General features: G+C 36.8%; 2 protein-coding genes and 1 long non-coding RNA gene across 10 annotated transcripts in view; all 3 read left to right on the top strand.

Moving 5' to 3' along the window:
* Positions 1–2,653, top strand: part of mpp7a (MAGUK p55 scaffold protein 7a) — a 100,836-nt gene extending 98,183 nt beyond the window's left edge. For all 4 annotated transcript variants that reach the window (XM_039661374.2, XM_089122095.1, XM_039661376.2 and 1 more), the window contains one exon: positions 46–2,653. In XM_039661374.2, coding sequence (XP_039517308.1) covers positions 46–225 — 180 coding nt within the window. In that variant the 3' untranslated portion in view covers positions 226–2,653. The remainder of the gene's footprint in view (positions 1–45) is intronic.
* Positions 2,654–2,766: 113 nt separating this feature from the next.
* On the top strand, positions 2,767–10,918 carry LOC120471493 (uncharacterized). Of its 4 annotated transcripts, none has more exons than XR_005620811.2 (5): positions 2,767–3,008; positions 5,949–6,093; positions 7,133–7,238; positions 8,502–8,596; positions 9,934–10,918. It is a non-coding gene; the product is annotated as an uncharacterized LOC120471493 (long non-coding RNA). The 4 variants fall into 4 exon arrangements; XR_005620812.2 differs by having other exon boundaries at positions 8,473–8,596; XR_005620813.2 differs by lacking the exon at positions 7,133–7,238.
* A 12,878-nt stretch (positions 10,919–23,796) lies between these two features.
* The window catches only part of odad2 (outer dynein arm docking complex subunit 2), a 67,686-nt gene continuing 64,062 nt past the window's right edge, over positions 23,797–27,420 (top strand). For both annotated transcript variants that reach the window (XM_089122097.1, XM_039661443.2), the window contains exons 1-4: positions 23,797–23,901; positions 24,133–24,367; positions 24,613–24,770; positions 27,120–27,249. In XM_089122097.1, the coding sequence (XP_088978223.1) occupies positions 24,150–24,367; positions 24,613–24,770; positions 27,120–27,249 (506 nt within the window). In that variant the 5' untranslated portion in view covers positions 23,797–23,901; positions 24,133–24,149. The remainder of the gene's footprint in view (positions 23,902–24,132; positions 24,368–24,612; positions 24,771–27,119; positions 27,250–27,420) is intronic.

The raw sequence follows: 27,420 nt of genomic DNA, 5'->3' as shown, positions 1-27,420 counted from the left end.
TCATGCCTTTAAAAAGAATTTTGACTGAATGTGTTTGTTGTTTAGGATGAGGACTTCCAGGAGATGATCAGTGCCTCTCGGATGATGGAAAACCAGTATGGTCACCTCTTTGATAAGGTCATTGTGAACGATGACCTCACTGTTGCCTTCAGCGAGCTCAAGCAGGCGCTCAGGAAAGTGGAGACAGAAACTCACTGGGTGCCCATCAGCTGGACTCATTCCTGAGGGGCTGCACAAAAGACAACACAACATATTTTGGGGAGTGGAAACGAAGGGAAGGACTTTAAGAACTGTGAAAGATTTCTTTTTATTGTTTCTTTTTATTTTTTTGTCTGTAAATGGTGACAGGGGAAATATTTTAGTTGTCTTAACACTTCTGAAGAGGTTTATCTGTTCTTGGGGACTAAAGTGGAAGAGCATAGGTTTTCTTTTGTTTTGTCGTGGTGGATTTAGCTGAACGTGTCTGTAATTGTAGTCAGCAAAAGTCTGATTGTTTAGCAGCCGCTAAGAGTGTTTAAACTGCCAATCAAGTGGTCTGGTGGTGCTGACCACTCCTTGGTGTATTTTTAACATTAGTTTATAGAAACCAAATGGATGATTATTATTTTTCTGTGCTCACATTTTATTTTTATTTTTTCAGATCTTAGCACATTGCACTCCATTTGCCTGTTACTCTGCAGCTAGTTTGATCAGCACATAATTAACTATATATATATATATATATATATATAGGCAAGATATCATGTAATGTTCAGTGGGCCCCAAAGTGATTTTATTTAAAGAGAAAATTAATATATTTGGATATTTTTTTGGACTTTTTTTAGCCTGTTCCCTGATGAGATTTTTTTAAATAATATCGGTTGTTTTGGGGTTTTTTTTGTTAGTTATTTTGTCTTTTTTTAGTAAGTGCTCATGGCTAATTAAAGCCTCTGTGTTTTATTAATGTATAACCCGCTGTGTGCAGAAGCTGACTTCTTTATTTCAGTTTCATCTCTCTCTTTCTTTATTTCCTTAATTTCAGTTACATCACTCGCTGTCTTTATTTTCCTTTTCCTTCCATCTCCATCCTGTTGTTGAGGGCAGGCACTTGGAAAACACATAGGGAATGTACTCCATCTAGGCAGATTTGGCAAGACTCTGAAGAGTGTTTAAGGAGTCTAATGGCAGCACTACTATTGAATCTCAGAGAAAAATATGTTTAATGATAACCTCAACTGTTACAAGGCATTTCAGACAGCAATAGTTCACCCAAAAATGAAAATACTGTTTTACTGTATAGGTTCAGAGGACTTTGAATATGGGACATGAGTCAAATAGACTTTGATGGTACTTTCTCATTTTTGGTGCTCAACAGTCCCATCCACCTTAAGTTGTGTGTTACTCAGAAGGAACGTTGTACGGATTTTGTAACAACTAGTGATGCACTGAATTTTTGACAACTGAAAATGTAAAACAAAAAATTAGGTTCCAACCAAAAGATTTTTGATTGAAACAATGTTTAGTGTTTCTTGGATGATGCAATTAGACTATTGGTGTCTATTTCATGCACACAATGTGGATAGGCTAGCAGTGTGGACACACTTCACCGTGAGAAAGAAGGTTGCTAAAGTAGCAGTTGGTCAAATTTGTTTAATGTTGAACAATGTCTCATTGCTGTAAAGGATGGTTCACTCATAAATGCTAACTCATCGATTACTCGGCCTCAAGTTGTATGAATTTCTTTCTTCTGTTGAAGTTGAACACAAAAGATATTTAAAAGAACCCCAGTAACCAAACAGTTGATGGGTCCCATAAACTGTTTGGTTACTGACATTCTTCAAAATATCTTCTTTGTGTTCATCAGAAGGACAAAATTCATATCATTTGAGGCTGAGTAAATGACGACAGAGTGAACTATCCCTTAAAGAGCTGTTCTTTGACTGGTTTAATTTATCATCTGAGGACACACCACACCAAAGAGCATATTGAGTTCTATGGTTTAATTTAATTTTCCAAATTTTGTTTTGGTTTTCATCTAAATGAAAACCTAAATTTCAGTTCATCACTAGTAACAACATGAGTCTGAGTAAGTGATGACAAAGTTGTCATTTATTGGGTGAACAATCCCTTTAATGTCTGAAAAGGCCTTACATAAAAACATGCCACTAAATACATGTATATTTTTGTTGTCATTTTGTTCTTAATCAGTTTTGTCGTCTTTTAGCTCATTGGATTTGCAATCAAGCAGTGTCAATCTCTTCTGAACTGTTACTGTGTTTAGTACAGTCCACATACTGTAAATACACTGTAGTTTTGCCTTCAAAAAATCAAGGTGCACTAAAGTTTGTTCATTTAAACTCACTATGTTTGTCCGTACCTCATTTTTTCTTTTTTCCCCCCATACTTGCCTATACAAAACCGCTTCAAAACTTTTGTCAAGCTTTGAAGTCTTTCTTAATATCAAATATGCAATGTGAATATTGTTTCCTGTATTTTTAGTAATGTACCTCTATATATTGATCTGTCCTCTGCCAAGTGGATGATTTTTGTGGAAGCCTCATCTAAACAACAATTCATGTATATCTATTGTTTTGTTCTGTCGATGATCAAGAGTTTACAACCTGTGCTGTTATAAAACATCCCCTCCTCCAGTACATTAAATATGTAAATCATCTATGTTCTCTTTCCTTTTTTTCATGAAGAGTGGGAGTGTTTTTGTTCCTAGTTCTGTAATTAATAACCAATGTTTCCTTTAATAGTTAATTCATGTCAGTATTCACAGGTCTTCAGACACACAGGGCCAGTGGGACAGACTCATCGCTCAGGCTTTGCTCGCTACAGAGATCTCACTGTCTGATGAAATGCCAAAAGAAACCAGCAGCCAACACAATGACCCATAATCCTCCAGCTCCCCCTCCATCACACAGTCCTGCCGCCGCCGCTCAGAGCTGATAGTGAGGAGATTGAAAAGGATGGATGACCTAAGACAGGAAGATGGATAGGATTTGAGTGTAGCTGGCCAGGAAGAGGTAACAATGTTTTCTGAATGCCAAATATATCTTGTATATCTTGTTTTTTTTTGGTCTATACAATGGAAGTCAATTGTCACCAAAACTGGTTACCAATATTTCTCAGAATATCTTCTTTTGAGTTCAACAGAAGAAAGTCAGTCATGCAGGTTTGGAATTGCATGAGGGTAAGTAAATGACAGAATTTTCACTTGAAATTTCACTATTCTTCTAACATAAATCTATCATATGACTTTAAGAAGAGTTGCACAAGTCATTTAGACCACTTTTATGATACTTTTGTTGTGCTTTCATGTCCTTTTGAAGTATAACATATTCAGTGCCCATTTATTTTTAATTTAAAAAAAGACCAATACATTTTTCAAAATATATCCCCATGTTTTCCATATAAATATATATTCCATATATATATATATATATATATATATATATATATATATATATATTAGGGCTGTCAAACGATTAATTGCGATTAATCGCATCCAAAATAAAAGTTTGTGTTTACATAATATATGTGGGTGCACTGTGTATAATTATTTTGTGTGTATATATATATATATATATATATATATATATATATATACATGTATATTTAAGAAAAAAAAAATATATAAAATATTTATATTTACATATCATATAAATTATATATATATATATATATATATATATATATATATATATATATATATATATTAGGGCTGTCAAACGATTAATCGCGATTAATCACATCCAAAATAAAAGTTTGTGTTTACATCATATATGTGGGTGCACTGTGTATAATTATTTTGTATATATATATATATATATATATATATATATATATATATATAAATACACACATGCATGTATATTTAAGAAAAAATATATATGTATAAAATATTTATATTTACATATCATATAAATTATATATAAATATATATACAGTATATACATGAAAATATTTCTTAAATATAAAAGCATGTGTGTGTATTTATATACATATATAATAATTATACACAGTGCACCCATATATATTATGTAAACACAAACTTTTATTTTGGATGCGATTAATCGTTTGACAGCCCTAATATATATATATATATATATCATACTGTATTGTTTGAAATGACAAGTAAGGTTAGTAAATCACTAAATTAGTTCTTCCAACAACACTTTGTCAAGGGTTTTGTTTTCTAAATTATGACTAAAAGCAAGAACAAGAAAAAAGAAACAGGAGGAGAAAATGTCAGTTAAATCATTCATTAAATCAATCATTCATGTTTCCCTCATGTCTTTTTCCTTAAACTGACAAAGTGTTTCACATGACTGTTATATCTGGTAAAGCGTGGAAAAATTTAGATGTTGTAATACTGTTGTTGTAATAATGTGTTAGTGTGTAGAGGCCATTGTACAAGTACCAACCTCCTCTGATTACATCTGTGTCGCAACAGGCCTGTCAGAGAGCCAGTGCCACTTACAGTCACGATGGAGCTCAGCAGGTTTGGCAGGAGTAAAATGAGGAAATGAGAGAATGAGTCGTGCCGTTGGGGGAAAGACAGACCGTCTACTTTAAACTTAATCACCTCTGGTGCCGCCGCGCCTTAGCACTTGTCTGTCTGAGGCTGTGGCCATTGTGTTGAAAACGTTTTGATGCCTTCCTCACTTAGCACACCTCCTGATCTCTTTGAATCTGATCCTGGGGTAAAATGTCCAGCAGCCACTCTTAGTTTGTCTGTTCTCCCTTTTTCGTTTTTATAGGGATTCATTTAGTTACCTCCATTTTTGTTTGTTTTCTCCTTGTGTCAGAGGTTCTCAGGATTCTCTCAGAGTTCCCAGGGCTTTTGTCATGCTGCCACGCCTGGCTTTTCACTCTTAGTTAAACCGTGTGTGAACGGTGTGGATGAATGATGCTCTGTTTAAGGTTGTGTTGTATGTAAGCGAGACACTCTCAGGAGGGAGGAAAGAGTGTCTTAATGTCTGAAGGCCATGCACATTTCATGTCCATCAAGCAAATGTGTGACGTATTGTTTTTGAGAGAGACGCAGTGGCGTCAAGGTTTTTATTTTATTTTTTGGTTTTTATATACACCAACAAAAGTCAAAAAAGTTCAAAAGTTTGGGGTCATTACAATTTTTTTTATGTTAATGAATGAATATCTCTTTCTCCCCAAGGCTGCATTTATTTGATCAAAAATACAGTAAATATTGTGAAATTATTATTGCAATCACATGATCCTTCAGAAATTCTAATTTGGTGCACAAGAAACACTAATAACTTATTCAAAGCAGTGCCATGACAGGCTGTTGAAAACAAATTTTGTTGAAAACAAAGTTGAGTTTGTTTTCTTATGTTATAATACATGTATGATTAAAATACCTTTAAACCTGTATGAGTTTCTTTGTTCTGTTGAACACAAAATATGATATTTTGAAGAATGTTGGTAACCAGCCATTTGACAGGAGCCATTGACAAATACTATAGAAGTCAATGGATATCGTCAGCAGTGTGGTTACAAACATTCTTCAAAATATCATATTTTGTGTTCAACAGAACAAAGAAACTACAGATTATATATTATAATTATAATTTTCCACAGCTCTTTTTTGTCTTCTGAAATTTTGCTTAAAGATAACAATCCAAAAACACATTAAATATCAGTAAAACCCACTGAAGAGATGTATGGCTATCCCTCACAGGCACAGCCTCGCTTTCATTCCCGTTTAAAATCAAAAGTTCTGCTGTGAGTAAGGCCTATGTGTAGCAATGCAAATATCTTTTTAGGAGTTTCATTCAAAATCCAATTTGCTCAAAAATCTGAGAGCGTATAACCCATCAGTTTAAACCAGCATGACGCTTCTGCTTTCCTGACTTTCCCAGCTCCTCGAGTATGAGGGTATCAGATGAAGAATCAGTGTTCACTATGTTTGACAAACCTTTTGTGTGTTTCTTTTATGTTTTCAGTGTTGCATCAGCCTAGTTGGTGTTCACCCGCGGACAGTCACAGGAAAGCGTGTAGTCAGCTTAGGTTTCTGCCACACTGTCATTAATCATCAGCCAGCCCCGGAGAGGAACACGACCATTAATGCTGACACATCTTCATTTGAATGTAAGGACCACGTTCTTCATTTCACACAGTCAGTCTCTCCCCCTCTTGTTCTGTTCTTTCCCACCATGCCTCTCTTGCTGACAGTTTTACTCACTTAATGTCATTGAATAAGTCAATGACGTTAATTGAAAGTTTATTTACATTATCTTTCTGTTCTCTGCCCTCTCAAGAGAATGAAATCATCTTATGCTTCTTTGAACCGCATCGTGACTCAATATATAAAGGTGGGGGAGTCAGAAGAGCATGGTTAAAATGAAAGCTGCTTTTTCCAGTCTGTTTTAAAGTAAATGGTAAATGGACTGCATTTATATAGAGCTTTCACAGACCCTATGGCCACCAAAGCACTTTACATATTGCCTCACATTCACCCATTTACTCACTCATTCAATTGGGAATTGAACCACCAACCCTCTGGTTTGTAGACAAACATGAACCACTGAGCCTCTGCCGCCCCATAATATTAGGGCAAAGCTCTTTTTAATATCGCACTTTATATGATGCGTACAGTATTAAACTGTGTAAATTGCAATAAAACAGCTCTCCAGTATGTTCATGTTTTTATTCGCGGACATCTAACCGTGACGGACTGAACAGAAAAAATTAACCAAATAAGATTTTCAAATCAAAGAAGGCGGAGCCTCCTAACCTACCTATTATGTAATCGGTGCAGACAAATGGTTGTTCGAGGGTGTTTATCATAAGCTTTAGCAAGTTTTACTCCCGAAAATAATCTCCAAACGAATGTTGTTTTGGCCTGATTTTGTTTGAAATTACATCACACCAGTTTGTTCTTTGATTTTGCTGGAAGTGTCCACATTATTCTGCTCTAAACAATGCGCGCTGCCATGACGACGAATCCGGTTGCCAACTTCCGGTTCGAGTCTGGTCTCTGCCTTTTTGAAATGTGTTTCGGATTGTGTCATCCCCACATCGCTAAACTAAATCGAAAAAAAAAACATTCATCAAATGTGATCTGATCACGTTATTTTTTATTAAATCACAGATAAAAACAAAATGAATGTTTTTCTTTTCTTTATAGCTTCCAAAGGATAGCTTATGCATGACTGCACAATCTCCCTAATTCAGCAATACATGAACATCCGACAGTTTCTATCACCCCGACTGCTGCAGAATAACAGTATAAGGTTAGGCTGGTTTGCCCTTTGACGAACATCTACCTCTGCTTTCAAAGATGCGTATAGTCTATATACGCATGTACTATATATTTCTCAGGCCTGTGAGGAGAGTAGGCTACATTATATGCCGAGTTTCATTCATTTATGAGACCAAAGTCTAGTTTGCGCTCTGTCGCCTCCGTCATGATCATCTATTGTTTATACTTCTTATTTATTAAAACCAGGCAATTGGTTGATGAAACATTGATTGAAATTTATTAAAAACGAAATAATTCATTTTAAAGAAAGGTTTCTTTGCAGTTTCTCTTTAAGATCTCTGTGAAAGTTTTAAAGTTGCTTTCTGAACGGTCATGTCCATGAATATAAAACACATGTTTAGCCTGATATTTTTCGAATGTCTGGACCACTGATCTATATAATATACTGTATCATTCTATATAGATCAGTGGTCTGGACTAGAGTGCTAGCATTCTATGTAAACAAATACTTCAACAGGAAGTACCATTTAGTCAGTTGAACCCGCTATGAATCATGGGAAATAGAACGGGCGCAGAAAAAGGTGGATATCAGGGCTTTAAAGTGAACCGTTTAGCAAAGTCCTAAGAGGCCTGTTTCTTTTATTGAACATTTCATGGCTCTCTTCTCCATAAATCTCTATTAATCCTTTGTCTGAGGAACACAGAGTCAGTGATCAGGAGTGAGAACCATCCAATGGCGTTCCCCCCTGCTTTAGGCCATTATTGGTAAATGACAAGGCCTCCCTCCTGATATACACTCCAATCATTTTGATTTAAAGGCCAATGTGAGGTTGTCTGGCCTCCTCTTCCTGATCCTGACCCCTCTCTCCTGTGGATGTGGTGTAAGTCTTCACTGTACTGAATGAGTTACACAGAGTAGAAGTGTAGGTGGACGCGTGGGTGGGTCACTGGGGTTAGGGGGGTCTCTGCACTACTACTGAAGTTTGATATTCATCCAAAAAGAGACTCTGGGGGGATATGCAGTCTCTCTAACGCTCACATTCTCATTATTCCCCAACTTCAGTCTCTCCACACATTGCTCTTCTCCAGTTTGACCCATATTTCAAGCATTATCACTTGCTAATTCACTCACAACAGCACATATCTCCTCTTTCTGTCCCCTTCCTGGCTGGATTTGAACACATAAGTCCTTGCGATGTGACACTTTACTGTCTGGCTTGTTAATACTTTGTCCTCATGCTGTGTGTCTGCTTTGGCTCTCATAGTCCACTCTGGTTTTCTCATCTGACCTTAGAGAGACCGAGAAAAGGGTAACAAGAGACAAAGAGGAAAGATATACGAGACAAAGGGTGGTAGAGTGGGTACAGAAGTGAAGAATGGGGTAAAAAGGTAAGGCTTTCTCTTGTATAAACTGAACATTACTTCATGTCTGAGATGTAGACTTTTGCACGTCTGCTTAACCTCATTCTTGATTAAAATGAGAACAACGAGACAGAGTATTGCACCCTAGTGAATTTATTAGATATGTAGATATGAATTTACAGTAATGTCGAACAGTGATGTCACCACTACTTGCTAAATTGACATGTTTGGGGGTCAAAGTTAATTCACTTTTTTGATTATCAGTACTTTTGCAATCTAACTGATGTAAGCAGAGTTGAAATAAGGTTCAGGATCCTGTCTGTTGAAAATATAATGACATCGGGAACAAATGAGTAATTTCGAGACATTGTACTGACAATATTTAGACAATACGCAGCAGGAGCACTGATGGTGCAAAGACAGACTGATGGAACGCATTGACTTCTGCTACACATGGACTGTTTGGGGAAATCATTGAGAATGTTTAGGGAATGTATCGACAATGTTTTCAGAACAATTTTGCAGAGTCTTGAGAATGTCGGGGTAACCCGTAGGCTACTAAGAAAAGGCACCCCATGTTTTCTTAAACTCTCCCTCACTGCTCTCGGTGGAGCCCCTCGACCCCAAACATCATGATAATTGCATGACCAGAACAACCACACTCATAGTTAACAGAGCTGAGTAGGCGTCACAAGCAAAATCATCTGAATATGCAGTTTTTAAATGAAAAAAAAATGTCAAAGCTATGTGCAAATAATAGTTTTAAATTTAATTTTTATTTATAAAAAATATATTAATGTATTTTGTCATCATTTTTTTGGTTTATTGTATTTTTTTTATATATATTATAACTTAAATGTACATACACTAATCAAAAGTTTGATCGTCCTTAAGATTTTTTTTATTTAAGAAAATATTTTCTTTCAGCAAGGATGCATTCAATTGTTCAAAAGTGACAGTATAGTCGTTGATAATGTTACAAAAGGTTTCCATTTAAAAATAAATGCTGTTTTTTTTGTACTTTATATTCATCAAGGAAGCCTGAAAAAAATTATTGACTGTTTCCACGAAAATATTACGAGTAATAAATCAGAATATTTCAATGATTTCTGAAGGATCATGTGACACCGAAGACTGGCGTAATGATACTGAAAACTCAGCTTTCCCATCACATGAAATACATTAAAACAGTAAAGAGTCATTTTAAATTATAATAATATTTCAAAATAGTACTGTTTTTATCAGATAATGGTGAGCATAATGGTTGTCTTTAAAAAAAATATCTTACTGACCACAAAGTTTGGATGGTTATGTGTATTTAGTTTTTACTAACCATTATTTTTGTACATTTTTTTTCCATGTAGGTGGACGACTCATTTGCACAATGGAAATGTTCACAAGCTTGATTATGAGACTGTAGGACTGTGTCTTCTCAACTTGAGTGAGAAGAATAAATGTGATTCAAGATTGGCCTCCAGACTTAAACACACACACTCATTGGGTACAGTGTTCAATGGCTGAGACTGTCTATCCTCAGACTTCGACATGGCAATGCTGAAGGAAACTTTGACCGTCACAATCATCATCAACCAACAAATATTCCCCCGCAGGTTATACACACACACATACGTTACAAACTGACACACACAGAAAGGATATGCACAAACTTGTGGTTAAGCAGGCACCTCAGTTTTGACATAACACACACTTAACAAAAATTGGTCACTGTAGCCTCATTGGAGGATGTGTGTGTGTGTGTGTGTGTGTGTCTGTCTGTGCCTCATAGCTCATAATTCCTGCTGAAAATACCAGCTGGAGACCACTGACCAGTAAACAGTTTGTTGTGTTTTAGATGGTGACTGTACCATAACTATCCTTAATAATGTTACAAAAGATTTCTATTTGAAATGTTTCTTTTGATCTTTCTATTCATCAAGAATTCTGGAAAAAAAAAAAGGGGGATCTTTTTCAACAAAAAATTAAGCAGCACAAATGTTTTCAACAACAGCTATGTTTCCATCCAAACGTATAAATTGAACCTGTTTAGAATTGGAATATCGCATAAAACCTTTGCAAATAAATCAGCGTTTCCATCCCATGTGTTCAAGACAACAAAACCGTCATGTCCTTGGAAACTGGTGCAAAATATATGGAGGTTGTTGCAATCCAGGAAGCCAGTGTGGCTCTTTTTTTACTACATAATAATTCACTTGCGTCTATTATGCATCAATAAATGCAGTGATGCTATCTTGAATTCAGATGCCTGGCGTTTGGAATGCACCATTTGAATTGTGTGAGAGTGAGTTAAATGAATTCTTGGTGAGTAAGAGACTTTTTAAAATAAAAATATATACCAACCTCAAACGTTTAAACAGTGTATGTATGCGTTTAAATTCTTTACACTACCGTTTTATTATTTGTTGTATTTTTTACTTGTTTAGAACGGATTCAAAATGATGAATGCGCTGAACCTGGTGAACTTCACAAGCTGACGTATTGCACACTAAAACACAATACTGTGGCTCTGAGCTTTGCATGTGTCTGACTGAATCCTGCATGACCCGGTCTCTCTCCTTAACACTATGGTTTGTTCACTTCTCAAGGGTGTATGGACCTCCCCTAGTAATATTTAACCCCAACAGGTTGTCATCAACTCAAAACATTTATAGTGTGTCGCACATAAGATGACTCATGTAACACGCCATCAGCGCAAACACAACATAAAAGAGACTTTTGCCCCTGACGAAAGAGCCTGGAACCACTAAAGCACTAAATCCTGGCCTGTGTGTAGAAATCCCTCTCTAAAGTTAAGGTGCTGTTAAGTGCATGCGAGAGCGGTCGCGTTTAATTAGGGTTTAAGAGTTAGATGTTGTGCACATCACTATTTGATCTAAGTGAGGGGAAAATAAATGGCTTCTAGTTGTAAGAGCCACAGGGAATCGGTGTCTGCAGAAATTTCACTTGCTTTTTTGCTTGTTTTTTTTTTTACATTTTCAGGCCAATTTGATGCATTTCTGCTTCAAAGTAGAATAATGAAAAGGGTAACTGATTGTTGTACTCATAATTGCAGATTTATATCTCCAATTTAGTTTGTTCCTCCTCATAATTGCAGCTTTATATCTCCCGGTTGTGATTTTATATCTCATAATTTGATTTGAAATTTAAATTTTATTGATCCCATATCAGCTATCAGTCTCTATAAGTGTATTATTATCATTAACACATTTCCCCAACAAAATCTGCACTGAATGATAAAAATTATTCACTGATTCTGTTTGGGTCAAGTTTTTGCTCAAGAAAAAGTTTTGGAGTACTACCAACATTTTTACCAAAAAAAGTTTAATATTGAGCAAGGGCACAACACTGTAAAAATGAATATGCTTTATATAATCAATAAAATTGTGGCAACAGATTACAAGCAATATTATTTGTTAAATTAAACAAATAAGAATTGAGTAATAGTTAATCAAATTAACATTCTAATTTGTACAATTTAACTAATAATATTGCTTGTAATGTGTTGCCATAATTTTATTGATTAGATAAAGCATATTATTTTTTTTCAGTGAAATACACTCTTACCTTTTGAAGCCAGTTATTCAGTATCTAGTGTAAAATCCCAATAGTTAATATTAGTTACATTACATTAATTAACAGTAACAATGAGTAATACATTTGTTACAATATTAATATACGTAAATAAAAATAGAACTGCTAGTTCTCAGTAGATAATTTTAATATTAAAAGACAATATTTGGTTTTTATAATGTATTGGTAAATGTTGAAATTAACATGAACAAAGATATATAAATACTTTAGAAGTATTTTTTTATTGTTAGTTCATAATGTTAAAGGAGTAGTTCACTTTAAAAAAACTTTTGCTGATAATTTACTCACCCCCATGTCATCCAAGATGTCCATGTCTTTCTTTCTTCAGTCGAAAAGAAATTAAGTTTTTTGATGAAAACATTCCAGCATTTTTCTCCATATAATGGACCTCATTGGGAACCAAATGGTTCAAGGCCCAAATGAGAGTTTCAGTGCAGCTTCAAAGGGCTTTAAACAACGCCAGAGGGTGAATAAGGGTCTAAACGATTGGTAATTTAAAAAATAACTTAAAAAAATTAAGTTTTATAAGCACTAAAACTTACAAAACTTCACGATGAGTGTTCGTGACTCTCCGGTTCAAACTCGTTCATCAAAATGAAGGATCGAAGGGTCCTAGATAAGACCTGTATTCATCGTCTAGTGTCGTTTAAAGCCCTTTGAAGCTGCACTGAAACTCTCATTTGGACCTTAAACCATTTTGGTTCCCAATAAAGTCCATTATGAAGAAAATCCTGGAATCTTTTCATCAAAAACCTTAATTTCTTTTTGACTGAAGAAAGAAAGACATGAACATCTTGGATGACATGGGGGTGAGTAAATTACCAGCAAACGTTTTTTTTAAAAAGTGAACTACTCCTTTAACTAATTGAATCTTATTGTAAAGATTTACAGGATTCTAATTTACATTTATTTATTTTTCAGATTTGTCCTGTCGTTGTCTGTGAACACAAACTGCTTGTTGGAGATCTTGATTCAGTGTCCCATTTTTAAAGTGCGACCAAAAGGAGGACAAGAACTGAACCCCAGAGACCTGCCCTTTGACCTGCCATTACCAACTCTCCGAATTTTAGCATGCTTGCCCCACTCAGCTTCTACTTGATGTCTGCAGACGCCCGAGGTACGCTAAAAAGGGGTGAGGACCGAGTGCAAAAAGCTTTGTCTTTGATCGAGCCTCTGCTGTTAGCGGGCATGGCAGCGTTTGTGATCTGAGGAAACATCAGCGCTGTCTTGTGTGTCTTAAGTGCTTTTCCATGGTGCCATAGTAGGATATCACTGTTACAGAGTTCTGTTTTTTCTCCATGTCATGGGTTCCTCATTCCTTCCAGGTCTCATTCTCCATTCTCTGTTTTCCTCTCTATCTTCCCCCCACTAAATTACGAGTGTCGGGCCTATTAGAACCTAAACTCTTAACCAATGACCGTGTTAGACAAACAGCCCGACACCACAACGCACACATGGACGCCACCCACCACATGGTAGAGAGAACCTAGTGGCACATCTGTGTGCGTTCATCGAGACAGGAGGGCAGGGGAGAAAGGGAGAGACAGAACCGGAGAGCCTGTGATGTTTGCCCGCAGAGTTTATAAAACAGAAGTCAAGCTGTATTAAAACACCCAGCACATTACTGCCATAGACCGTGCCAAACCTTGACAGCCTCCCCAGACCGCACTTTCAAAATAATAATTACACTGCGAGAGAGAGGAAAGAACATTAGGATCTGCGCTTCGGCTCAAACATGCCTTTGAAATCGTAGAAGCACCAGTTATCAGCAGGAGAAGGGAGGTGTGGGTGTACAACCGGACGCTGGGGAGCCGTATTTGGTTAGAGAGCGGGGAAACCGAGGCATATGTAGTGTGGATTAAGACCGATGGTTCGGGGGGATGGGCAGGTCTAGAAGTCAGAAGAAAGAAAATATTGAGCAGGTCCAATAAACAGTCAGAGAGAGAGATTACCGAGATCATTCACTTGTAAGCAGTTAGATTGGTGTAGAAACTCTTTTTACTCGGAAATTGTTTCAAACAATTCCAATAAAGTGGAAAGTAACACATTGAATTAAATGTGAAATTTTGAAGCTGAAAAACTGAAATTGTATTTTCTTGTAAAACATTCTTTGGAAAGTATGACTTGGCTAGAGTTCATATGTGAAACCATAAGAAACTGGGATTTTTAATATGCGCAACATCATCGAAACTCTTGTATTTAAGCCTTTGTTGACACATTTGGCAAATATTTCAATGTTATCAAGTGCTTGCTTTTCCGTGCAAATGTTCAGTCTTCCTGAATGGATGTAGATATTCATGATGATTTCATTTTCTCAAAGACATGATTTGAGGTTGCTCGATCAGCTTATTCCATCTGGAAAGTTCTGGCAAAGTTCTCGTCTTTTAGTCTGAGCAATTGGGGTTTTGTGGAACAACGATGAAAAACGTTAAACAAACAAACAATGCCCAAAAAAACCTTCTCCAATTTGTACTACTGCCACAAAGAACCATTATTAGTTTTTGCCATAAATCCATATATTCATAAATCTCCTTTTAACGTCTATATTTGAAAGTCAGGCTCCTGCTCCAAAGAAAGCACAGGCAAAACAGCGGCTTGACATACGCACACATCACATGAAAGCCACAATTGTAGGTTTAGAAGCTGGCCAGGCCTGAGCACTGATATTCATTGTTACAGAGAAAACATTTTGTCGTATCTGATGTTATTTTCTCAGCAGAGAGAGAGAGAGTTTAGTGCAAAAATAATTGACTTTATTGCCTTCATTTTATAGTGTGGCTCCTTTATGAACACCCTGTGCGGTGATTTGTAATGTGTTTACCTTTTGCCGTGCCCTGTGGAAGTGTTGGCTTGGGATTGGGATCTCAAGTTTGTGTTTGTTGCTTATACTGTAGACATGAAAGTTATGACTGTTATTTTAGAGCGAGAAAAACTTCAGAAAGATGAGGAACAGGTCTATAGTAGAAGAAAAGGCAAATGTAAACACCCCCCCCCCCACCACCCCACTCCTTTTTTTTGTATTATTAATTTTTTTCTCCCATCATCTCAACTTAACAAGCTAACCTGGTGACACTTTATTTTGATGGTCCCTTTTAAACATTCTGTTGACTAAGTAACTTTGCAACTACAGTACATGTCAACTAACTCTCATTAGAGTATTAGTAGACTCTCTGCTTAATATCTGCCAACTCTTTATTGTGATGATCCTCCAACACACATTCTACTGACTAACTTTGCAAATACATGTCAACATATTCTATCCCTAACCTAACCTGTCTACTAATACTCTACTAACACTATAGTGAGAGTTAGTAGAGATGTAAGTGCAATGTTACTTATAGACTAGGTTGACCATATTTTGATTACCAAAAACCAGGACACTCTGCCCAGCAAACAGATGGGCCTACTCAAATGATACTCGAAGTTTACTCAAAGATACCTTATTAATTTCAATACATTTAAAGTAGGTTATGCCTCCTCTGTATGGATAGAAAATAGTTATATTATTATATGAAAACAAGACAGTTGGTCACCTTATTATAGTCAACTGAATGTGTTAAAGGGACCATCCTAATAAAGTGAAACTGTCAACCTTACTATTGATTAATCAATTTTGACATGTTTCCATGAAATATATTTTTGTTATCAGAAACATTTTTTTTTTACAGGAATATCTTAAACGAAAACATCAAAAGCTAATTTTACTTTTTTTTTTTTAGATTTAGATTTTATTTTGTGAATTTTAGAATTTAAAAATGAGTCTGGATTACAGAGGGCCAATCACAAAGAGATCTTATCTTTATCTTTTAAATATTAAATGTTATAATGTTACATATTATATCATTTATATAAAGAAAATATGTTTTATTTACTTAATGTGGGTTAAATTTGTTTGTTTCTTGACAATATCTGTTAGTTTTTCCAAGAACGTTCAAGAAAAATAAAAGTATTTAAAGAAACTTTACAGCTATCCTATAAAAAGTAAGATTAAAATAAGAGCAGGTGCCGAGTTTACTTGAATGAAAATATTAAACAGACTGTTTCATATAGTGCAGGTCAGTGAATCCCTCCATTCCCGCCAACTGCTGTTTAACAACCTGTTATTGCAATATGAATTTCTGTCATAAATCAAAAATCCAGTCTCCTTAAACCATCCTAGCTGCTTTGACAGTCCTGGAGCTTACTCTCGCTCAACTAAGAAGAGGTGAGCGCACGGCAGCCGTGAATCCCATCACACAACGCTTCATAAACATACTGATGCACCAAGGTCTTTCTCTGTCTGCTGCTGAAAATTAAGTAATGTTGATTTTGGCACCCAACTCCCTCTATGTGTCTGCCTGTCTGGCATATCAAACCATTGTTAGGGTTTGAGCATTTTCGCTTTGGCTTACACACGCACATGCATTAGCACACACTTGTAAACTTGTACTGCTGCCTGTGCAAACACCCTATAAAACGGGCTATTATTCATAATAATCAAATAACGGTAGCCGTTATATTTGAGTCTGGGATGGGATGTAGCTGATTTGCTTAATGCAAAGGATTGTGAGACAACGTGGAGTCCATCGTCTGAAAACGTGTGCTGTAAAATTTTCTCATAAAAGGAGTTATGACAGGTCATCAACTTTCTTGTTCGTTGCAAGTCAGCCTCGCAATCTTACAGCTTTATTCCCCGTAATCGTTGCTCTAAGATCTGCTCACAAGAACAAGCTCACAGCTGTGAAGTACTGTAGCATGATGGGCCTTTCTCATTCCCCCTTCTCATATTAGTCTATCTCACTCCATCTACTCCTGCTGAATTTCCTTTTTACGAGTATCTGACAGATTTTGCAGGTGTTCATTACCGTGACCAAAGTCACCCATGTTCCAGTCAGGCTGCTTGTGGAGTTTAACGGAGTTGTTGAACTGTACTTAACTGTGCTGAACTGCTGTTGACTTCCATCCCTGTGCACAGTAATGGGAGCTGAAGGTCTAGGTACGGTACTTCACTGTAGAAATTCTGATTTATGTTGACCATAAATCATCAGTGCTCAGTCGCAGATTTGTAAATAATATTGTATGTCATTTGACACGATTTGTGAATTCAGATGCCAAACCGCATTCTCCGGTCCAAAATCTTTTTTTCATTTTTTTTTTCACATAGGGACCCTTATTTTTAAAGTCCCCATGAAATCAAAATTGACGATTCTGGTTTTTGTGTGGAAAATAATCTTTATAATATTTAATCAAAATAACCTAACACAGTCTCATCCCAAAAAGTCTTATAACTGACGTTTTGGGACGTATTTTGACCATACGTCAATATCCGCCTTTTTAGGGCCCCCTTAAACGTCGGTAGATGGCGATCCCGGGCCGTCATACAACTGACGCTTTACCTTTAACGTCAGTTAGGTGACGGGTTAGGTTTAGGGTTAGGTTTAGGTATGGGGTAGAGTTAGGATCCCATAACCTCATCTACCGACGTTTAAGGGGGCCCTAAAAAGGCGAATATTGACGTATGGTCAAAAGACGTCCCAAAACGTCAGTTATATGACGTCTTGGGATGAGACCGGGTTGAATAACCCGTCCCTCTTCTCTGATGACGTTTTTTGGTGTGAAGGTGAGACAACCTGTCACTCACATGAGATCACAGCATTAACAAACCACAACAATCCAATGATCCAACCAATTCCTAATGGACAAAATCGAGTCCTGCCCTACATTTTGTCTTGGGCTGCATTTAACTCCACTTTTAGACATACACCTGCAAACTTCATTAAGCACTTAAATCCCCGCCGCCATTTTAAAATGCGTTCAACTTCAAGTGGAAGAGCGTTGAACCGAAGTTTATTTGGACAGACCCTCGAACCTCTGATTTTGTCTACTCAAATGTACACTTCAGGCAGTTCCATATACCGCAATACAATTGTGACATTATAACGTCAAACGTTATAATGAACGTTATAATGAGCATGCTTTTACTACAAATAAAACAAAAAAAAAACCCTAGTTATTGCAGCTCAATCATGGTGACCACAAATAGTAAAACTGTGGTTATATAAATGGTAGGCTAATCAATCCACCCAAATCGTCTTACTTGACTTTTATCAGGCTATGATAAAACTATGGTTTTATTGTGGACTCTGGCTATATCTTTTCCTTTTTGATTTTGTTGGTTTTTACAACTGATGAAGTTTGCTGTTTTGGTCCATATAGTCAATATTTGTCACTCATTATAGCTTTAACCTTCTCACTACTCCAACACTTTCACAGATTTGAAATGACATGCACAGGCAATTGAAATCGCTAGTTATGTATGTAACTGTGGTTCTGTGAATTCCAGATGACCATCAGAGATCGTGCAAAGCAATAGTGGATACAGTGGCCATCCACCCACAAACATCAAGGTTGCTCTAGAAGGACTACAGAGCTTGTATAATTGGAAGCAGCCCACGTTAACCTTGTAGAACCGCGCGAAGGTACTTGGAGAAGAGCTTCGCAGACATCCGCCAAGGAAACTCACCGTAAAAGTGGCCCAAGATGAAGACATAGCCCTGGTGGAGTGACAAGTAACACCCACTGGTAAGGGTTGATAAGATTTATAATACGCCAACTTTATCGGCTCGACAATCCAGTTATCACGCGACAATCCAGCGACAATCCCTTGACAGAGCATCAGCCACTTGATTGTTGAATCCTGAGACATGAACTGCCCTTAATGAAGCCATGGCTCTGAGACCATGTGAAGATCTTGCGAATTAGCTGTAAAGACGCAAGAGACCTGGTGCCGCCCTGATGATTCAATGAAAAACCATCAACGTGTTGTCGGACCGGACAAGCACATGACGACCCATCATGTTTGCTAAGAAGTGTTATAAGGGTAAGTACACTGCCTTCAGCTCCAGGATGCTGATATGTTCTAAGGCCTCCCTGGGTGACCAGTGACCACCAATTCCCCTCTGGTTCCATGTTGAAGGAAATCGTTTGTGATCTTTTTCCGATGGGAGGACACCACCCCTAGTGGCACTCCGGCTCTCAGAAATGTTACCCTTTTCCAGGTTTTCAGTGCATGGACACAGGCAGGGGAAAGGACAATCATGCAATGACGATGTCTTGCTGAATCTAGCCCTAAGCTGTTGCTCCACCTCTTAAAGGGTTAGTTCACCCAAAAATGAATATTCTGTCAGTATTTACTCACCCTCATGTTGTTCCAACCCCATAAGACCTTCGTTCATCTTCGGAACACAAATTAAGATATTTAAGATATTAAGATCACTCCTGCTTACTAGTCCATAGGCTTCTTGAGGGAATGACTTTCTGTCCTCGAAAAGTCATTAAAGACATCGTTAAAATAGTCCAAGTGACTACAGGGGCTCAATCTTAAGTTTATCAAACGACGAGAACACAAAAAAACAACAAAAATAACGACTTTATTTCAACTATTCGTTTATTTCTCGTAAGCTTCTGTTATTGTACGTCACACGCATCACACACATGACCAGCGTCGGCCAATAGTGAGCTTACGTGTGACGTAGATTTACGCTATCACACTACGTTAACTGACTACAGGCCCATAGAGAAGAAAGTGAATCGTTGAAATAAAGTCGTTATTTTTGTTTGTTTTTGCGCACAAAAAGTATTCTCATTGTTTGATAAAGTTAAAATTGAGCCACTGTAGTCACTTGGACTATTTTAACGATGTCTTTAATGACTTTTCGATGCCAGCAAGAGTCATTCCCTCAAGAAGCCTATGGACTAGTATGCAGGAGCGATCTTAATATCTTATTAAATATCTTAATTCGTGTTCCGAAGATGAACGAAGGTCTTACGGGGTTGGAACAACATGAGGGTGAGTAAATACTGACAGAATTTTCATTTTTTGGGTGAACTAACCCTTTAAGAGGCCTGAGGTGAAGCCATAGACATATACACTAGACCTCACCTGGGGGTTCTAAGCATGCATCAAAACCGCCGCCATCTTGGAACAGGGGTCTTGTCATAGGAAGTAGCTAGGTAACGCTGCTATCTCTGCCTTTACTTCGAATTCATTGATGGTGGCGGACTTTTGTGCAGCGTATGATGTTCACGGATGAAATCTGAACTAGGAAGAATGTTTAAAAAAAAAAAAAATTCTTTCTGGAATCAATGATAAATAGATGTCTGACCGTTGGAACAAACAAAAAAAAAAAAAACAAGAAAAATCGCATTCATGATGATTTATGGTGATTTTATTTGCGTTAGACCTGTCTACTACATTGACGCTGATGCATTAAAGTGGAGGGACTCCCCTGTTTCAAGATGGCGGCTCTATTGACGCATTCGTTCCAATGAACTGCCGTATCCAAGGTGAGGTCTAGTGTATATGTCTATGAGGTGAAGCGAGCCCAAGTGGATCATGGATATGGTGGCGGCTAACATCCCCATTAGTAGCAGAAAGATACCATAAGGGAGTTTTGTCCCCTGACCGAAATGAGTAAGTAACAAGCATTTCCACAAGACTTCCACAACTCACACAAAGTTAAGTGCAGGAGCGGAGACCTTTTTATTAATATTGATAATTATGTCTGTCCAGTGGTATGAAGTACAGGTATATCACAGCTTCCACACACATTAGTAAACATCACTGAATGGGTTTAATAACAGTATTACTATTGTATATTTTCTTTGTGTGTAGGAAATAAGCATAAGCTTATTAAGTTTCTTAAAAAAAAAGTGACAAACTGTAGCTTCAATTTAATTTAGTCTACTGAAGTAAAGAAAAATGTATGCAGCTTTAAGTTTTTTTCGGGCCGTTCACACAAAACACAGCTGAAAAGAACTTATCGAGAGGCGTTTTTGAAAGTAAATATGTCAAGTTTTAACTTAACATGCTGATTAAAAATAAAATACTCTTATGCATGAGATATGCTTAAAACCATGGCACGCCAAATACCTCTGTCTAGGGCATTTACATAGAAAAACGATTAAAAAAAACATCATAAAAAGTGTTCTGTTTGAACTGGCCCTAACTCCAGTAGGTCGGTGCCCTTAATCGCTCCACAAATTGTGTGTATTCCTGCCCAAGCCTGATTTCCCCTCGTTAATGGACTGTTTTGAGAGTGGAGAGTGAGCTGTGGACGGATGCAATCACAGCCTCCGTGCTTGAAGACAGAGCCGCTCCTCGTAAATCTTCTGCAGTGAGTTTGCGCTTCAGCTCAATCAGCATCGCTGCTGGACCGCTCCAGACGACGCCTTTGTTTATTATGCTGAGATTGAGTCAAAGCCAGAGAGAGTTGGAGGAGCTGACAGGTGCTTCTGACCACAGACTGTGAGTGTTTATGTTTAAAGGAAGCCCTGGTGCACCAGCTCATTGTGTTTAGCCTCCTTAACGAACAGCAATTAGTAAGAGCTAATGAGAGCTAAGGCAGTGGATTACAAGTTAAGAGCTTATTTTTTCCTGTTCTTTCCTTTCTTTGTCTCTTTCTCTCATTTTTTTCATTCTCTCTCATTCTGATGCTTTCTGATCACTTTTTCTTTTCTTTTTTTTATTTGCTACTTGGCTATTCTGTAGGAAAAGTGTTTTCAAACTAAATGCAAAATAAGAGTTAAGAACCTTTTTTCTCTCTACGTTTATTGCTATAGATGTATAAACTTGCAATTAATTAAATAAATATGTATAATTATATGCTAAAAATTTCAGTTTACTGTTTTGGTGTCAGCATAATAAAATAATTATAAGGTAAATAAGAATGGAAAGATTAGCTTTCTGAAAATTTCTGTAGCCTACAAAGTATGACAAAAAATGAAGGTAGGGAAGGAAATTTCAGAGCGGCTAGCAAGCTAGCTTTGAAAGCAAGTAATCCCACTGCTCTCCAAAGCTTCAACGCACATGAACAAACACAGCCAGAGCTGTCACGAAAGATGGCCTTAAATTGCCTCATCTCTCAAAGATGCATTTAACAATACAATAATAATGAACACAATTAAACAACTTACATTTGGGCATTCATATATAAATATACTATATAGAACACTATTGATTGCTATCTGGATGTGGACAGTTTCAACCAGTATAAAAAGTGTTTAAAACGTTTTTTTTTATTTTATTTATTTTTTATTACAGAACAAATGAGGGTCAATGGAGCCCCCTGGTTTGAAAACTCCTGTGCTACCAAGGCCATCATCTTGAATCCATTTACAATTTATCATTGAATGATTGCAGACATGAGAATGAAGTATAGAAAAACTCTAACGATGGAGAGGGTCTGTTTTTTATTGCCCACAGTCTCGGTGTTACCTCTTATATCCCCCGCTTTAGTCTGTTGGATTTCCAAGAAGTGGCTATGCCAGACAAAATGTCACACATTAAGATTGACGACACTGATTTACACCCATTTATTCAACCAAGGATGAAAGACTGGGCTTTCGAAAATACATGTAGAATAAAAGCATGTCTGGACTGTAGGTATAAATCAAAATGTTGACACACACACACACACACACACACACACACACACACACACACACACACACACACACACACACACACACACACACACACACACACACTCTCACTGCTAAGTGAGCATTTGCATTTCTTTTCTGCTTCTGTTCATCATCGTTATGGCCTCACGGCTATAAATGACCGGTCTATTGCAAAAAAGGGAACATAGCCTATTTTTCCAGATTTAAAATCAAAGGCTTATGCTTATTTCCTACACACAAAGAAAATATACAATAGTAATAGTGTAATTAAACCCATTCAGTGATGTTTACTATGTGTGTGGAAGCTCTGACATACAGTACCTGTACTACCACTGGACAGACATGATTAGCAATATTAATAAAAAGGTCTCTAGCTCCTGCACTTAACTTTGTGTGAGTTGTGGAAGTCTTGTGGAAATGCTTGTAAATTTCCTTGTAATTTTAAATGCCTGGGGGAAATTCTTAATGATCTCTTGATCTGCAGCAAGAAGTAAAATCATTAATTCAGTAGGCTAATAGAGTAGGCAAAAATCTAAAGAGCACTATTTAAGCGAAAATGCATGGCAATTTCTGTAATGTTAATCTCTAGGTCATCGGTGTGGTTTGGCAATGACAGAGAGGCTAATACACCTGGCTCATTCCATCTGCATGATCTGAAAAGAGGGAGCTCCTGTTCGGTTTTGGTTCACTTGAAAGCTCATGAGTGAGACCTATCGAGTTGAACAGCGTGAATAAAGTAAAAGTTGTTCTGAATTCACTTATTTTAGAGGCTGTATACGCGGGATCAATGGGGAATTTAAGTATTTTCTGTGGACCAAATGCCTGTGTGTAATTTTCTGCCAAACCATACAGCACAGCACGGAAGTTTATAAAGAGCCTCTCAAAAGTGCGGTTCTGTGGGCACGCAACCCCAGAGAGAAAACAAACAGTTGACATAATGCGAAAGCCTTTAATTCGGTCAGGTATTCGTTTGGATCTCACTTTTCTTTGCATAACAAAGACGTAATGTTCATCATTCATACCAATGTAGTGTTTTGTACACAAATACAAAGACATAGAAAAGTAAAGGAAAAGAAAAGACCGCTTCTTACGCTGACTTTTTGACCCTCTCCGCTCTACGTTGTTTGACTGTTTATTAGCAACCGGAGCCAGCGCGTTGTTCATTTCTATGGTTACTCACTAACTGAAAGCTGCGCCGACCAGCAAGTTCAAGATAGACAACATTTATAGAGTATAATAACAGTTATACATACTTGAGCAGACTGGTTTAGTTACGTGTGGTGAGTAATAATCCGTCTTATATAATGAATCACTTTCAAGAGGGTCAGAAATAGTTTCTTTAAAGTTAAATATTCCGTTTGATGTTTGGCCGCCGCATTTCCTAGTCTATAATTGTATAGACTATAATAAATATGAATTGTATTATATCAATTATATAAATTGTATTATCCACGCTCTCATTAATTGTTGTATTAATACTGTTTACTATTTTGCTTTAACTTTGCTTAAAGGCTATCCAGTGTCCGTCATGGGGGTGGCACTCTCTAGGGCAATTCAGTGGAGCTCTGAGGCGGATAAACTAGAGAAAAGCCCTCTGAATAATGACATTCTGACTGAAATCCTGCTTTTCACGGAGCAGTTGGCTGATAGACACCCACCTGAGGCTAGGCTGACATTCAGCGAGCCTTTACAATGGAAAACAACTCTAGAAGCGTCTGATTTCATGTCAGATTTATATGACATCAGGTAATAGACGGTGATGATTATAGAGACGTGCAATTGATTTAACATAATAACATTCACTTTAAAGATTTTAGGAAGATTAGACCTAATTTAATTGTCTTGTCTGATAATTGTAAACCTTTGGTTCATACTAGGCTATAGCAGGTTTTCAGATAAATGCATATGCTGAATCAATGCAGAGCTGCTTAAAGTCATGACAGGTGAATGCTTAAAACGCCTGACACACCTTTTTTTCTTCTTTTTTTCAGAGAAGAATCAGCTATGTCCCAGGAATTTGATGATAAAGGACGTCCCCTTCTGCATCTGAGTCCACCTGACATCACAGTGCACTCATTTTACCACCTGTCTAACCTTCTGCTACTAAACAAAGATAAACAGATGAAGGAGGTCCAGACCTGTTTGGAGGGTGAGCTACATGGAGAACATGCAATTACTTTAAAGGCACAACATGTAGTTTTTGGGGTTTTTCGCCACAAGAGGGAGCAGTTTCCAACAATAACAAAGGTGTAGGTTTATGACGCAGTGATGAGCTGAATGATGTGACTTGCTGTCAAGCTGATGGATCTAATAATGTTTATGGATGATTGCAAACATTCATGTTTTTTAACATTATAGTGGTAGAAGCAGGTCGCGATTGCGAAAAAGACAGAAATCACACGCGAGTCCCGCGGATATAAAGGAATAAGGACATTTAATACCGAACTACCTGCAAGTGCTGGATTACTCACATAGGTCAGTTTATTAAGCGAATTAAACTTGTGAGGTAATGCAGCGCTGCTTCACTTGGTCCAACGTTACACTATCACACTAAACGACATTTAAATGTGTGTTGAAAGTTATACCACGTGTTAGTTCATTTGTTATACGAAACTAACAGTAAGCTAGATCAAAATTAGAAGAACATACTGAACATATTCTAACATTTCATCATGTTGAGCTCACTTGTCTAAGAAAGCTGACAAGTTGTGAACCTCTGTCAAGTCCAGCTTAGTTGCGGACGTGGAGCTCTCGGCATCTCAAAAACGGCACGCAGATATTGATCCTCATTTTAGTTCTCCTTGTTTGTCCCAAAGTCTTTTTGCCATGGTCATGGTCTGTTTGAAAGAAACAAGAACTGTGTGCCACTAAACATTATGCACTACGCAGTTGTCCACATTTGTCGCCATGGTTACATCAGGCTATATGATTTTTGAATATTTTATTACAAAATTCTTAGCTGGCCCAGTACTGGCTACGCCCCTGACCTAAAGTACTAGCCGAGAAGGTTTCTCATAATTAGCCTATGAAATGTTAAGTCATTATTACTCGAAAGTGTCTCATTATTATGAGATGTTAAGTCATTATTACTAGAAAGTTTCTCATTATTATGAAATACTTAGGTCATTATTATGAGAAAATTACTCATTATTAAGATATTGTAAGTCATATCTACAAGAAATTTCTCATTATAATGTGATACTATGTAATTACTATTTAAAAACTTTCTCAATATAATGAGAAACTAAATCATAATTATGAGAAAGTTTCTCATTATTAAGACTTACAGAATTATATTTTTTTTACTCAACTCTGGCGGAAACGGGCTTCCATAGTGTTGCGACAAGTCTTGTGCAATGTCCTAAACTGCCTGGATAATCACACAACGTGTGCCGTGGTTTGTTAATGACACGTCCGATTCGCGAACGAGTGAATCCTTTAAACCGATTCACTTTAATGAATGGTTAAAATAACTGATCTGTCCAACTCTAAACTCAAGAGACATAAATCGGAAACACTTTACAATAAGGTTCTATTTATTAAAGTCTTGTTAACTTCATTAGTTAACATTCTATTAATATTAGTTTCTATGCGGATTTACTCCATGACAGAACCACCCCAGTCATCCTGAATGATTCATTCTTTCCAAATATAGCTATTTGAGTCATCTGGTGAAATTGTTTTTATATCGCAATATATATCGCAGAAAAATAAAATATCGCAATGTCATTTTTTACCAATATCGTGCAACCCTAATCCTTGCTATGTGTTTTCTATTCTGAGATTTCAACATTAGTAAATATTGGTATCGGCCATAACAGCAAAATTAATATCGGTTATCAGTATCAGCCACAATTTCCACGTCGGTGCATCAATAACTCGTTCCCTTACTCTCAGGGAACCGATTACATTAGTAACTGAATACGATATCGTCCACTGGTGTTGGTGCTAATATAGTTATCTTATTTTTTCAGTCAATCAGAATCTGATCGTTCTCAGATCATGCTGGATAATGTGATGATCAGGTTTTACTCAAACTTGTGGAGTTTGTGCAGCACAAGTGTTACAGTCATTATATCAAAGAGGAATACAAATACTGAATCTGAAAATCTGATTTGATTTTTTTTTTCAATTCAGTTTTATTATTTGACTTTGTTGATAATATAATTTTTAATAAAAAAATCTGTATTAATTGCAGTATAGGCTATAATATGTGTATGAAATAGCAACATTATTAGTGGTCTCTGTCTTTTGGACCACACCATTTTTTTTTTTTAGCAAATTTTTCCATCTGAAGATTTGTTTCAGACATGCTTTCTGCAGCTTTTGGCTATCATTTAAATACATTTGGTAAGGTTTTGCTAACATTTAGCTGATCTTATTTGTCTTTTTTATATAAATTTGCAATGAAACAGGGCTGATGGAAAAAAAGCTAAGAATACTGAAAGTGTTTTTGTATGATAAGCAGTTGTGAATAAGGTGTCTTTATGGCCAACAGCTAACAGGGAGCCACTGAAGAAGATATTTGGGTCCAGATCTCCTACAATACACGAAGACAAACTATTTAAAATCCTGCATGAGCTGGACGAGAAGCTGCTAAGCATTGCTGTCAATCCCATCATGATCATGTATGCATATACTATATACTGCCTTTATTCAAAGCAATCAGCCACCCTCCTTGTCTTTAACAACTGTATATACTGCATATATACATAATTATACATTATATATATATATATATATATATATATATATTGTATATAATTATATATATTTTATATTATATATATGCAGTGCTT

The sequence above is a fragment of the Pimephales promelas genome, chromosome 17, assembly GCF_988280905.1.
Source record: "Pimephales promelas chromosome 17, fPimPro1.hap1.1, whole genome shotgun sequence".
NCBI lineage: Eukaryota > Metazoa > Chordata > Actinopteri > Cypriniformes > Leuciscidae > Pimephales > Pimephales promelas.
This window is presented reverse-complemented; position numbering and strand designations above follow the sequence as displayed.